We start from the raw sequence: 15,918 nt of genomic DNA, 5'->3' as shown, positions 1-15,918 counted from the left end.
AGTTGCAGAAGGTGCGTTCAATTACTTTAAAGGATGCACCAGACTTGGTTGAGTGGCTCGCTCAGCCTTACTCTTCTGCACCCTCCTCATCCTCTCGATCTGCACCCTCTTCTTCACTCTCTGCTATGTGCACCCCCAAAGACACTACCACCAACAACACGACCACCACCACCACCACCACATACCTTCCGCTTGAGTCACTGGAATTATTTTCCGATCCATATCAAGAGGACATTTCTGATGCGCAGCCACTCTTGGTATTGGATCAGGAAGAGGAGGTAGCAACAAGCGCTACTCAGCAGTCTGACGCCAGTACCCAGATCAGCCCAAGGAGGAGGTTGGTCCCCGGTGTTGCTGCCTACTCTACTTATAGCGGTGGGGAAGGTGACGTTGATGATGACGTGTCTAGTGATGTCACGTGGGTGCCCACAAGAGAGGAAGAGGAGGGGAGTTCAGAGGGAGATATGGACCAGCAGATAGGGAGGAGAAGCAGCAATGACTTACATTGCACAGCAGGGACAAAGCAGACTGCAAATGTATCAGGAGCGAGTCATCGACCATGTACGGTCACATCTGGCGCTCCCAGGACACCGGCACATGGCTCCGCAGTGTGGGCTTTTTTTAACGTGTCCGCTGCTGACAATAGCGTTGCCATCTGCAATCTTTGCAGTCAACGCGTTAGTCGCGGTAAGCCCAATACTCACCTAGGGACGACCGCCTTAAGAAGGCACATGAGCAGCCATCACCGAGCCCAGTGGGAGCAACGGAACACACAAAGCCACACTGCAGGCTCTCACCGTCCAGCCTCGTCTTCTACTTCTCCTTCTCCTCTCTCCTCACAATTGTCCTCCACTCCACCTTCCATCACGCCAAGCTCACATTTTTCTGCAAAAAGGCAGGCTTCCGTGGGCCTAATGTTTGAGCGTAAAAAAATGATGACGCCGGATAACCCTCTTGCCCAACGGTTGGCGGCTGGCTTGTCAGAACTCATAGCCCGCCAACTACTGCCATATAAACTGGTGGACTCGGAGGCCTTTCGCAAATTTGTGGCCATTGGAACACCACAATGGAAGGTCCCAGGAAGGAAGTATTTCTCAGAGAAGGGCATCCCAGAGCTATATGGCCATGTTCAGCGGCAAGTGAATGTATCTCTGGCACACAGTGTCGGTGCCAAGATACATCTGACCACAGACACGTGGTCTAGCAAACACGGGCAGGGAAGGTATATCAGTTTTACTGCCCACTGGGTGAACCTTCTGACGGCCGTCAAGCATGTAACCCGTGGCACCCGTGTAGATTTGGTTTTACCGCCACGGATTGCATGCAGGCCTGACTCTTCTTCTCCTCCTCCTACTCCATCCTCCTCCCTCTCCTCCTCAGCTGCCTCCTCCTTTTCCGCTGCTAGCGTCTCTTCCACTGCACCGCCCAAGCTCCCCAGAACCTATTCCACATGCCAGGTGAGACGTTGCCATGCCGTGCTGCGTCTGTTGTGCCTGGAAGCAAAGAGCCACACTGGCCCGGCACTCCTTTCAGCTTTGCGTTCACAGGCAGATGAGTGGCTAACACCGCTCAATTTGACAGTTGGTAAAGTGGTGTGTGACAACGGTGCCAATCTGCTTAGCGCATTGAAACAGGGCAAAATCACGCACGTGCCGTGCATGGCACACGTCTTAAACTTGGTCGTGCAGCGATTCCTTGTCAAATACCCTGGGGTCCAGGACATCTTGCGGCAGGCAAGGAAAATCTCGGCCCATTTCAGAAGATCTTACACGGCCATGGCTCGCCTTGCTGACATTCAGCGGCGACACCATCTGCCGGTCAGACGTCTTATTTGCGATTGCCCGACGCGATGGAACTCAACCTTCTATATGCTTGATAGGCTGCTCCAGCAGAAACGTGCAGTTAACGTCTACCTGTATGAACTCTGCGAAAGAAACGGTTCTGGGGAGCTGGGTTTTTTTTCACCGCGCCAGTGGCTGCTCATGCGCGACACATGCAGACTTCTGCGGCCATTTGAGGAGATCACCAAACTGGTCAGTCGCAGCCATGGCGCCATCAGTGACATGGTACCTTATGCCTTCTTTCTGGAGCGTGCATTGCGTCGTGTCATTGATCAGGCTGTGGAGGAGCAGGAGCGGGAAGATGAGGAAGTCGCAATGCTGGATGAATTCCCAGGGGGGGCTACTCTATCTGAGACAAGTCAACAACAGGAGTCTGATGAGGAGTCAGAGGAGGATGGTGCCGGGGCGGATGAGCAGGAGCAAGAAGAGCATGCTTTAAACCTTTCTGGGATCCCTGTTGTGCGAGGATGGGGAGAGGAGAATGAAGAGGACGACATTATCCTGGATGATGAGCAGGAGCCAGGCCACCACACCGCTTCCACTTTAGTGCAAATGGGGGCCTTCATGCTCCAGTGTTTTAATAGGGACCCCCGTATAAAAAGCATGAGGGTCAAGGACCAGTACTGGGTGGCAACGTACTTAGACCCCCGGTACAAACACAAAATGGCGGAAATGTTACCGCCGTCGCAGAGGGCTGTCAGAATGCAGCACTTCCAGGCCTTGCTTCGAGAAATGCTGCATTCTGCTTTTGCGTGCGCTGGCAGAGGAGCAATTCCCACTCCCAGAGAAGGATTTGCGGGTACCAATCCAACAGCGCCTGCAAGAAGAGGCCGGTTTGAAGATGTGTTGGTGACTTCGGATATGAGGTCATTCTTTCAGCCGACCCATCGACAGGTGTCATCCGGATCCAGCATCAGGGAACGCCTAGACCGTCAGGTGTCCGACTACATTGGGTTAACGGCCGATGTGGACGCTCTGAGGAGTGATGAACCCCTAGACTACTGGGTGGGCAGGCTTGACCTCTGGCCAGAGCTTGCCCAATTTGCAATCGAACTGTTGGCTTGCCCCTCATCCAGTGTCCTGTCCGAAAGGACGTTCAGCGCAGCAGGGGGGATTGTGACCGATAAGCGTACTCGCCTAGCTCACCACAGTGTTAACTACCTCACATTTCTAAAAATGAATGAGGCATGGATCTCGGAGGAATTCAACACATGTGATCAGTAGACCATGTATATGTCTATAAACAATTTTTGGAATCAAGCACACAGACCTTCTTAATTCATTTGGCTCACTTCCCTGACCCAAAAAAGCACACCGTACTATATGCCCCTACCCTCCTCTTTGAAGAGGTTGAGCGGTGTCATATTTCTACTGGGGCTGCTTATTATGAGGGGTTCCCACCATCCCTGTGCTGTGCTGACTTCCTCCTGGGTGTTCTTATTATGAGGGGCTCCCACCATCCCTGTGCTGTGCTGACTTCCTCCTGGGGGTTCTTATTATGAGGGGATCACACCATCCCTGTGCTGTGCTGACTTCCTCCTGGGGCTGCTTACGGTGCTGCTGTCAGCGCTGTATGTCACGGAGCTGCTGTCAGCGCTGTATGTCACGGAGCTGCTGTCAGCGCTGTATGTCACGGAGCTGCTGTCAGCGCTGTATGTCACGGAGCTGCTGTCAGCGCTGTATGTCACGGAGCTGCTGTCAGCGCTGTATGTCACGGAGCTGCTGTCAGCGCTGTATGTCACGGAGCTGCTGTCAGCGCTGTATGTCACGGAGCTGCTGTCAGCGCTGTATGTCACGGAGCTGCTGTCAGCGCTGTATGTCACGGTGCTGCTGTCAGCGCTGTATGTCACGGAGCTGCTGTCAGCGCTGTATGTCACGGAGCTGCTGTCAGTGCTGTATGTCACGGAGCTGCTGTCAGCGCTGTATGTCACGGAGCTGCTGTCAGCGCTGTATGTCACGGAGCTGCTGTCAGCGCTGTATGTCACGGTGCTGCTGTCAGCGCTGTATGTCACGGAGCTGCTGTCAGCGCTGTATGTCACGGAGCTGCTGTCAGCGCTGTATGTCACGGAGCTGCTGTCAGCGCTGTATGTCACGGAGCTGCTGTCAGCGCTGTATGTCACGGAGCTGCTGTCAGCGCTGTATGTCACGGAGCTGCTGTCAGCGCTGTATGTCACGGTGCTGCTGTCAGCGCTGTATGTCACGGAGCTGCTGTCAGCGCTGTATGTCACGGAGCTGCTGTCAGCGCTGTATGTCACGGAGCTGCTGTCAGCGCTGTATGTCACGGAGCTGCTGTCAGCGCTGTATGTCACGGTGCTGCTGTCAGCGCTGTATGTCACGGAGCTGCTGTCAGCGCTGTATGTCACGGAGCTGCTGTCAGTGCTGTATGTCACGGAGCTGCTGTCAGCGCTGTATGTCACGGAGCTGCTGTCAGCGCTGTATGTCACGGAGCTGCTGTCAGCGCTGTATGTCACGGTGCTGCTGTCAGCGCTGTATGTCACGGAGCTGCTGTCAGCGCTGTATGTCACGGAGCTGCTGTCAGCGCTGTATGTCACGGAGCTGCTGTCAGCGCTGTATGTCACGGAGCTGCTGTCAGCGCTGTATGTCACGGAGCTGCTGTCAGCGCTGTATGTCACGGTGCTGATGTCAGTGCTCTGTATTACGGTGCTGCTGTCAGTGCTCTGTATCTCCTGCACCCTCTTGTTTGCCTACCCTGGTCCCTGACCTTCCCTCTCCTCCATTGCCTTCATTAGCTCCATAGTCCTGAATTGTCAGAACAATTTCCCAAATAAAAAAAAAATGCTTGTAGTTATCGATCCCAAATTCACCTCATACATGTATTATGCTATTGTCCAGGTGGTGGGACTACGTGCTACCCCCTAATAATTACCCCGTGGCCGCAAATTCGACCTAAAGGTTTGCGAAATTCGCCTCCCATTGAAGTCAATGGAGCCCGCGGCGAACGGTCGTTTTCGCGAACGTTTGTGTCCGTTCGCGTTTCGCGTTCGCGAAACGTCCCGTCGGAAGTTCGTCCATCACTAGTTCTGTTATTAGATAAAAAAATGCATTCCGTATTACCCGATCAACCCCAGTTTTTATACAGAAAGGCTCCAAATTTTGGCGATAAAATCGTAAAAAAAGTCATTGACCCTCCAAAACCTCCTCCCACTTTTTGGGACAGAAACGGTTTTTTCGCTTGCCGTAAATGTAAGGCGTGTCGTGAGGTAGCAAAACCAATTAGATCCCTGGACAATTTTAGCTCACCGTCCAATAATCGTAGTTTCCCGATTAAGCAGTTTATTACTTGTAATAGTACGCATGTTGTATATGCATTAATGTGCCCATGTGGTTTATTATACATCGGCAGAACCAAAAGGAAACTAAGAGTCAGAATAGCAGAACACATATACAATATAAAAATTGGTTATATTGATCACAATGTTTCATTACATTTTAAGCTGAAACATAATAGGGATGCTACCGGCCTTCTATTTTGGGGACTTGAACAAGTTAAACCACACTGGAGGGGTATGAATTTAGTACGTGAATTATCCAAACGTGAAACTCATTGGATATATTCCACAGACACTCTCAGTCCAAAAGGCTTAAACATAGAACTTGATATTAATTGTTTTATAAGTGATACTTAAAATCATACATTGAAGTCGCATTTTATCTCATTTCATCTTAGTACCAATTAATTTTAAAACAAGCTACAAAGACCATATTTATTAATAACTGCATGCACGGTCGGTGCCTGTTGTTTACACACTATATATATATATATATGTAGAGAATTTTTTTTATATATATATATATATTTTTTAATAGATACATTTTTTAATATACACAATTTTTAGATATATATAATTTATAATTTATTACTTTTTTGGTCAAGCCTAAATATATACAGATCTCTGACATAGTTGTTCGTGTAATTTTTAAAAATATCTTTTCTAAAAGTATACATCTTTTAAACATATATATAGTTTTTTTAAAAATATATATAAAAATATATATAATTTTGTGTATGTATATTTTCGCAACGTACATTGGATCCTTAAGCTTCTAGATGATCAATCATCAGTAGTAAGTGTCATAATTTTTCTTTTGAAATAAAGAAATAATATTAGTGAAAAAAAAGAAATCGGATCCGTTCGTGCGGATCGGACGTGTATGGTGCCGCGAAAATATCGATCTACCTAATTTGATTCATGTTTGCCCTAAAGATTTACACATAAGAATATATTTGCGTAACAATCAGTTGAGAATTTTAATAGTGATTGGGGAATGGTCTTCGGTTCCCGCATAAGATGATCTATTATATTAACCGTTCGGATTGTGTTTGTATGGGGATAAATATACAATGGTACATGGATAACTGCATACGGTAACTTATTGTACCTTTATTAATAGTTCTCAATTATCCTTGATCACGATCGTTTTGTGATTCAATGTTTTATGCAGTGTGTATTTATTATTGTAACATTGTACTTTATGCATATTGTTCTAAGCACGATGCAGATGTGTCTACAGATTACTGCATTCTGCGATGGGTCTGCACCGTTCGTGGCTACCTGAGGTATAGTTAAGTCCTATGGGTGGCTGACGATTGGTGGGGTGCCCCGCAGATCATGTTGCATTGAGTTTTGATTGGTTGGTGATGGTAATAAAAGAACACTTCCAGTATCTACAGCTGCGCCCTCAGATGAAGTCGGAAATGACGAAACGCGTCAGTGCGTAACTATACCGGAAGTGACAAGTGCGCCTCAATCCCTGCGTTCCAACGATCCGAGGAAATACGGAAGCACATACTTTTAGGTGCACGTTATAAACGGTCGGTTCTCCTCGGACGGATTTAACACAGCGGAATAAGGCACAGTATTTTTAAACGCTCAAACAGTTTTTTACTTGGTACGCATATATGGATTTTGCTTTTACATAATAAATATTGTTATACAGTATTATGCTATGTCTGGGCATTTTTGTTTCCTATATGTGAAAGCCGTTTCCCACAAAGGAGATAACTGGTGGTAAAAGGAGAGAGCTGCAATGGCATTCTGAAGGCTTATTGGTTTCATACGTTTGGTGAGTACATTCCCATAGGGGGTCGGCCTTGGTACCACAAGTGGTGATCTGTATGGTGGAAGCTGGGTTTTAATCACAAACGCAAGTCAACTGAATAAAGCACCCTATCTTCTGAACACTGAACTGAACTCTTACGCATATTCTGAAAAAAATGTGCATGCGCTGCTATACATAAAAAATGGGGTATACAACCACTTTAAGGTTGCCTGCCATGCTCTACAGCAACCCTTATGACATCATTTAACTACTCCAGTTCAAGTTGAGTAGATTCTAAACACAAACCCAACAAACCTGCTCAATGGAGATGTTTTTGTAAATCACTGTCTGATTCCATTCTGGGTTTAAACTTTTCTGTACATACTTTGTTCTTCTTTTATATTCAGCACTGAAACAGAAAATGTGGCAATAAGATCATACTATAGAAAAAGGTACATGCTTCAAAAACAGAGGCAACATATTATTAACTGTGAGAAGTGGTAATGTTACCTTAAACATACCAAATTGTATATTTCATTTTGTCATTCAAGATGCATGAGCTAAGTCTGCAGTCCCCTACCATGAAAATGCCCTCCTCTTACAGGTATTGGTGGTCCTTTTCCTCACCATCTCTTGTGAAATTTGTTAAATTGGGGAGAGCAACAATGTGGGGCTGTGTGATTCTGCTTAATACTTCCTGCAGCTCTGTGATTAAAGGTCCTCAGTATGGACCAGTGGTTTCAAAATAATTCTTCTGGAGCCTGTGTAATACACTCGCTATCCTTTAATCCTAGTGCAATGCTTTCCAGGCTCCTATGCAAGAAAATGATAAATATACTTTTTTTAACTTAATAAGTGGCCATTTATAAATTTTTTTAATCAAAAATGTACCTATACCGTGTACACATGAGCGGAATTTCCAACAGAAAAAGTCAGAGAGGAGCTTTTCATCGTATATTACGGTTGTGTGTATGTCCCATTGGACTTTTTACGTTGAAAATTCTGAGGGACCTAGAAAGAGAATGTGTTCTAAATTTTTGCAACTGAACCAATTCCTATCAGGAAAAAACGCTTGTCTGTATGCTGTTCTGGCGTACCAAAAACAATGCATGCTCTGAAGCAAGTACGAGACGGAAGCTATTGGCTATTGAACTTCCTTTTTCTAGTCCCGTCATACGTGTTGTATTTCACCGCGTTCTTGACGGTCACATTTTGGTGTGACTGTGTGCAGGCAAGACAGCTTGAGCGGAATTCCATCGGAATTCCATTGGAGAAACCATGGCGTCAGCCTTTAAGGTTCACCATCATCCACCATATTCACGCGGTGAGCATTAAAAAAGTTACCTTAATAATCATATTATACCTCTAACTTCAACCGGGGAAGAGAAATTTTGAGTAGAACTTTCAGTTGAGGCTGGAAATGATTATAACTTCTAGGGCAGAAGGAAGATGTAGGTGTTTCAAACTGAAATTCCAGTGCTTGTAGAAGTTTCATCAGGAGTGGTGAAGATTTTCAAATTTGTGTGTTACTCATTAAGACACCAAATTAAAACATATATTTACATGGAGTATAAAATTCTGATTATTGTTTGCACAGCTGTGCTGACCTAATTACAAAATAGTAGTCATATGCTTTAGGCAAAAATGGCTATTAGTTAATTATTACATTTGTTTTTATTTTAACTCACCAGGGGATCGCTACAAGTGTAACTAGTTTGAAGACAGTTTAAGTATGAAGAGAAGTATGAGGTTTTGTTTTTCTTTTACATCATACATACTGTATCTAGCTGGATGCAGCATTAGTCCGATGCTGCAACTGCCCCCCACTAGCTCTCAGCTTTTCTCAGAGTTAGAGCTGATTCACAGCTGAAAAACTCCTCTCAAAACCCACTATTTCAGGGGAGGGGGGGTTCCAGCCAGAAAACACCCCTGCCAAAAACTGCTAACAGCCTATGTGTGCATGAACACATAGGATAACATGCTGGGGAGTTTATTGCCTGCAGAAAAAAATGTCAGAAGCCAAAAACATCCAGCGTGCATGAGGCCTATCACTGAGAACTGAGCGATCAAACACTGTCAGTCACTGACTTTCTGCTCTGTCCACTGCTGCAGTGCTGGGCTGTGGAAGAAACGGCTGCGGCTGACTCAGGTTCTCAGTGGCTTGCTGAGAGGCTGAGTCAAGTGCTGGTCTAGGCATGTGGGCAGATCCTGACCATATGGTCGCGATCCTTCCTGAGCCTGGACTGGCTCTGTGATGTCAGCCGACAGCAGGCTTCAACATGCTACCTGCTGAAAACAGGTCACAGGGGTATAGAATGAACTGCACTCCTGTGATCCATACAAATGAGCTTTGGCTGTACTTCTCCTTTAATATGACATCAGACCTTCTAAAGATTTTGGAATCCAAACAGCATAAATCACGTGCAAATATTGACCTTTTTGTGAAAATGACATTATAGACTGATACATAAACACTAACAGAAATGTAGTGCGGAAAAAAAACAATCAGATGTTTTCTTTTATTTCCTATTCCAAACCAAAAAAATGTAAGTTGGATTTCATTTGTTTGTTGTACTCTCCTTATTGTATTGTTTGTGTAAAGTATCCCCTGTATATACTGTGCGTACTTTTAAAAATGATGAACGTTATATAACTTCTGTACTGGAACATCTTTGGAGCCTTCTAGAGGTTGTTTTCATAGACAATGACATTTCTCAGGACAATCTAAATTATACATTTATATACAGTTATGTTTGCAGTTATAATAGTAAAAGCAAATGTGACTGTGTCAAAGTACAAATAATATGAGCTTTTTCAAAATTGATGCTATAGTAACTTTACAAACTGTTAACAATATTCATCTTTCATTGATCTGTTTGCTCAAATTCATTGATTGCTCGAAATAAACCTAGGTTTATAATAGTAAATGTTCCAACTCTACCTGGCATTCTGGACAACCATGACTTGGCTGCAACGACCCATTTTCGAGACACAGTGCAATCATTACACATAGATGTGAAAGCACAGGAAGCAACCAAGATAGAACATAAGATACACATAAAAGACATAACACAAAGATTAAATGCATACAGTGTATTTGACAATACAAAAATGCCCTGTGTGGCCATTTGTGTTACCGGCACACACAGTCCAGTGAAAATACTACAGTAAAAGCCAACATAGACATTTACAGCAAACACAAGCAAAATTAAAAATTATAATCCCATAATCAGTTCAAACATGCATCTATCACAAATAGTGATTATTCTTTTTCTGGCAACTATTGGTTTGCAAAATCATCAATCAAGGATAAAAAAAAAGATCACACTTTAAAGACTTTACATTTGAAAGTATGTTTATATATCCTGTGGAACACGTAAAGCTCTTTTTATTTCACATTATCTGAACATAACAAAGGTTAATTTCAGTTCTCAAGAAATCGATACCTAACTACAATGTGCCACCACAAAAGTGAAGCAATTTCAGCAAATATAAAAACAAAATTTGACAATAGCAAAACTGTCTTTTGCTGTCAAGAGCTCTCCATGAATCACAGGATGAAAAGTTCAGAACATACGGTGATACTGAATATTTTAAAAGACAACATGACGAAAATACAGTGAATAAAGTGCACAAAAATAAACACTGGAACAAAGGGTATACAAAACTGGTGAAACTCCCTTACTGTACTTACAACCCGTCTTGGAAAATGGAATATCAAATTTAATAAGTTACTATCACTAAACACATCTTAATTGAAACCAACTCCCACTTTTTACGCATCCTCTTGCTACACCTATCACTAATACAAGCAGAACTTAATTGTCAAAGCTTAACTTATGTTTTTGATAGTGACCATGTAGAAATTGTAGCCTAAATGCACTAACTTTATTTAATTCAAATTTACAAAGATTGAGAGATGCATCATAATTAAAATGCTGCATCACATAACCATGTAATGCAATCCAGTGTCAAGCATGGACAGTCATCCCATTTCACTCTCTTGTAACATTTGCCTCTCCCAGGGTACTGAATCATAGATTCTGTCACGTATCTGGTGTGACCAGAGCTGTGTGGACAGCAACAGAGGAACAAATGCAGATAAGGTGAAAATATATAATTTATTAAGATAAGTGAATAAATACAACCGCCTCCAATATACTATAATGTGCAAACAAACAACCAACAGAAACCCACAAATAGTAACAGACAAATATATACAAGTAAAGGGGAATACGGGAATCATAAACAGGGCCAGGCCAGGGTCGACAACAGGGGGCAGCAGCTGGGGATGGAAGACAAACAGGACAAGGAGAGGATGGATGGGTCACAGGAGGGGCGGATCAGGTACAAGGCTCAGGGTCCAGGAAACAGACGGGCACAGGTTCACAAGTTCAGGGAGCAAGGAAGATACCAAGGCAAGGCATCAGTGTGTCTGCCGGGTACTTATACACACCTCCTGCAATCACTCAGGTGACGCCTAATTGCAGGAGATGATGTCGGCCTCACACTGCCAGGAACCACCCGCTGATCATATAATACTATCAACAGGGGAAGGCTCCCCAGGCAGTTCCAGACTGCCAGGAGACACCTGCTGGTGGACCACAGTACTGCATGCCAAATGTCAGACAGTATCATCAGCGGGTGGAACCTTTCCTGACAGATTCTAAGACTAAGCCCCCTGGGATAGGTAATATGCAGAAGAGTGGAATAACACATATATCCATGTTGGACTTGAGATTGTAATAGATAACTGACCATTTTTTTATGAACAGTGAAGAGAAGAAGGTGATATTTCTGAGTAAGTCTGCATTACTCTGGTGTCAGCAGCCTGAGACATACTTGGCAGGTGAGAGCTGCCAATGAGGATGAACCTGGGACAGCACTAAGCTTTGTTCAACTTTATTATTGCTCCAATGTTACAGTTCCATACATATATGGCAGGCCCTAGGCATTACGTTCTTCCACCTTTTCCATGACCGCTGATATTCACTGCTATCACAGAGATAGACTGTATGTCTATAATACATTTTACCTTTATTGGAATTATTAATTATGTTCATCTTACCCTCTTCCTGGAAGGAGATATACTTTCACAAAAGGGTCTGAATAACCATTGTTATCTCTGGGAACGAGATTCCTCGCTTGAAGTATATGGATAATAAGATTACCAAGATGTTTATCATAATTAACCTGAAGCTACAATCAAAGAGAAGAAAATATTATTGTGAGAAATATCCAAATGCATAACCTCTTTTTCCTGAAGACTAAACAGCTTCAAGTAAACCATTTTACATGAAAGAGCAAAGCAGGGGTATGCCACACTGATGAGCATGTGGTCAGAACAAGACCTCTACAGAGGCCTGCAGTCATGATACAGATGGAGATTTATTTGTTACAAGTAGACTCAAAAGACAGATGGTTATGTTTGTTATATCCAAGGATGAGTTATACATTTTGTGAATGTTTACACTACATTTTAAAATATATTTTTTTATCCTTGGCTCAATCCTTATTCTTTAGTACTAGCAATACTTTTGAATAGTAGCATTTAAAGATCAAGTTATTCTAAAAAAACAAATCCCTGAATGTCACCAAAATGTTTAATTTCACACATAAAGGTAAAAACAAAAATACAAATTGAATTTTAGATACCTGAATGTCGCCAGTAATAGGATGTGAATTTGATTTTATAGCTTCAGTGGACTGAAAAAAAAATAGATTTTATTAGCACACTCTATTTTGTAATGCAATTTTTTTCAGTAATTTTTAGTAACATTCAAACACTACACAATTTGCTTTGATGGCATAAAAGTAAATAATCTGGTGCAAAGACAATTCTTATTGCAGTAGCTAGAGTGCCAAAAGGAGCCTGTGTAGCATTCACTAGGTTTTAAATAAATTTACTTTGACAAAAGTTTCTTGCAATAAAGGAATAGAAAGAAAATAAATCATTGTGAGAAGCTACCAGTCCCCTCTCTTCTTGCTACCAGCTCTAGTCCTGGTATTTTTGTCATGTGTGCTCATTTGCAGCATAGACATGTCCTAGTGTGTCTGTGACATCATCAAATAGATTGTTTAACTCTGGCTCATTACAATAAGGTAGCCTTTTTTAGCCTCTGTCAGGTTACCTCTCACTGCAATTAAGTCCTTAAGGCTACTCTGATTACAAAGATAGTAGTATTTATGAAACAAACCTCTTTGCAGAGATCTTTAGTGAAGAGTGGGCCATCCTAAAGCTGACCAGAGATGGACCTACTGTAAGAATACATTGATCAGTGACTTCAGCGAATTAGCTGTGGCTGCTGATTAACAAAAGTTTACCAACATTCTCGTTCGACAGGAGTCAACCTAAAAATTTACTTCTGTCAAACAGGAATTAATACATATTGATTGAAATGTTGATCCATCTATGAGTAGCTTTAGACTCCATAACTTGTGCAAACCTACAGTATGTCTACCACCAGTGATACAATGGACACAGTAATGTATTAAAGATAAGGACATATTTCATAATGTTGTGCAAAACAATAAAGTTCAGTAATGCAGAGAAACCTTATATTGGTGGAGAACAGTTTAGTGTTTTTTTGACTTTAAGTGCACCAGACATTCTGTGCTACCTTGTACAACTGGCATTTAAGCATAGACACTGGCATCATAAAGTTCCTGAAAGCAGTTTTATTATCCAAAACTCCTTTCTGTGTGGAATTATTCAACCCTGGATGCATGCTTAGCTGAGTCCTTGAATGCAACTCCAACATTGAGTTATGCCATGCCCCTCCCTCTGTCCCACAGTCTATTTATATATGTCTGGCTGCCATTGGTTAATGAACACATCAGTTTATGTTATTAAAAATCTATATATATTTTGCTACATTTCTTATAATATATGTTGGTCGTTTGGTTAATTTACTTACTAACTAAGGTCTCAAGACTACTCAATATATGTTTATTTATTGAACTGTGATTTATATTGTACGAGGCATGTTGCCCCCAATATTTTTTAGAGGCTCGTTGCCCAAAATACTTGCAAACAATGTATGATTTGTGAAATATAAATAAATTACATTTTTCCAGTCACTTGACCAATCCATTTACTGCTGTGTGCTTCACTCAAAGTCCCATCTCTCTCCTCTCCTTATAAACTACTGACAGGGATGGAGGCTGGTGTCCCTTTGATGCTGGCCTCATTTAAAGTCCCAAAATGCACTTTTCCTATATTGATATACCGTATATACTCGAGTATAAGCCGAGATTTTCAGCCTTTTTTTTGAGGCTGAAAGTGCCCCCTCGGCTTATACTCGAGTCGCCGCTGTCTGACTGCTCGATCAGCGTATCGAGCAGACAGACGGCGGACATTAATTTTCAAAAGCCGCGCCTCCTTCTCCGCCTCCGCCTGTGATAGGCGGAACACTGAATTTCCCAGCAGTCAGTGTTCCGCCTATCACGGACATCCGCTCATTCTCATACTACGGACGAGTATGAGAGGATGTCCGTGATAGGCGGAACACAGGCTGCTGGGAAATTGAGTGTTCCGCCTATCACAGGCGGAGGCGGAATTTTGAATTGTAGAATGGCCGCCGAGAAGAGCGGCGATCCATCGGCACGGGACGGAGGAGGCACGGGACGGAGGAGGCACGGCACGGCACGGGACGGAGGAGACACGGGACGGAGGAGGCACGGCACGGGACGGAGGAGGCACGGGACGGAGGAGGCACGGCACGGGACGGAGGAGGCTCGGGACGACGGCGGCTCGGGACGGAGGCTTGGGACACAGGTAGGCTGGACACACACACAAGGCTGCACGGACACACACACACACACACACACACACACACACACACACACACACACACACACACACACACACACAAGGATGGATGGATGGATGGATACACACACACACACACACACACACACACAGGGATGGATGGATGGATGGATGGATACACACACACACACACACACACACACAGGGATGGATGGATGGATGGATGGATACACACACACACACACACACACACACACAGGGATGGATGGATGGATGGATACACACACAGGGATGGATGGATGGATGGACACACACACAGGGATGGATGGACGGACACACACACAGGGATGGACGGACACACAGGGATGGACAGCCATGTCTCACCCTCGGCTTATACACGAGTCAATAAGTTTTCCAGTTTTTTGGGGGTAAATTGGGGGCCTCGGCTTATACTCGGGTCGGCCTATACTCGAGTATATACGGTATGTAGATACATGTTGAAAAAAACCTTAAAGACCTTAAAGCCTTAACAGTAAATCTTCAAATGTTGATGGAAATTATACTCGCTGTCTAGAACAGTTTGGTGTACAGAGCTTATAAAGGCTAGATATGGCCTGAACGTTCTTTCCAGCTATAGAATTAAACATCATTATTTACCTCAGAATCAAAAGCAGACATAGTTAAACAGGATTTTATCTTGTACAGTGAGTTTATATTTTTATTTTGCACATACATAAACAGGAAAACCATGTTATTTTGGTAAAGCTTTTTTTTCAAGATCATGTTTAGGCACTTATAACAGTTTGTGTAGTGCGATATTTAAGTATCCGATACGTTTTTTTTCCAAACAGTTAAATACTGTAGATATTATTTGAATTTCAAGAGCAGCTATCAACAAAGAGTACATAATAATACAATAAATAATTCATAGATGTATTAGATTACAAATTTAGGAAACTAGAAAAAAAAACAATCATCCGTATTGGACTCCATATTTAAAAAACAATCATATTTACCTTGCTACTGTGTCTTTTCTTGCTTACTGAAGGGGAGCCAGGCTGGCCAGGGCTAGGGACCGCACTTGAGCCTGTTGATGTTGTTCCTGAATGTATATATGATCCTTTCTCCATTGCAGAAGACACAACAGAAGGTGTCTGCTGCTGGGAAACCTTCTGGAGTTCAGCTGCTAACTGTTTTGGATCCACTCCGGGTGACTTTGTTTTCTCCACTGTAATGATACATAGA

The 15,918-nt window shown here is 43.4% G+C and overlaps 1 protein-coding gene across 7 annotated transcripts in view; it reads right to left on the bottom strand.

The window, feature by feature from the left end:
* PCLO (piccolo presynaptic cytomatrix protein) overlaps positions 1 to 15,918 on the bottom strand; it is a 490,197-nt gene that overhangs the window by 81,860 nt on the left and 392,419 nt on the right. For 5 of the 7 annotated variants that reach the window (XM_077473379.1, XM_077473380.1, XM_077473384.1 and 2 more), the window contains 5 exons: positions 15,690 to 15,901; positions 12,558 to 12,608; positions 11,971 to 12,101; positions 9,844 to 9,870; positions 7,218 to 7,311 (listed from right to left, as the gene is read on the bottom strand). In XM_077473379.1, the coding sequence (XP_077329505.1) occupies positions 7,218 to 7,311; positions 9,844 to 9,870; positions 11,971 to 12,101; positions 12,558 to 12,608; positions 15,690 to 15,901 (515 nt within the window). The remainder of the gene's footprint in view (positions 1 to 7,217; positions 7,312 to 9,843; positions 9,871 to 11,970; positions 12,102 to 12,557; positions 12,609 to 15,689; positions 15,902 to 15,918) is intronic. The other 2 variants (XM_077473382.1, XM_077473383.1) reach the window with 1 other exon arrangement.

This window comes from Lithobates pipiens, unplaced genomic scaffold (genome assembly GCF_037356315.1).
Source record: "Lithobates pipiens isolate NorthernLeopardFrog02 unplaced genomic scaffold, aLitPip1_a1.2 Scaffold_8, whole genome shotgun sequence".
NCBI classification, from domain to species: domain Eukaryota; kingdom Metazoa; phylum Chordata; class Amphibia; order Anura; family Ranidae; genus Lithobates; species Lithobates pipiens.
Note: the sequence above shows the minus strand (reverse complement) of the source record. Positions and strands in the feature narration are given on the sequence as shown.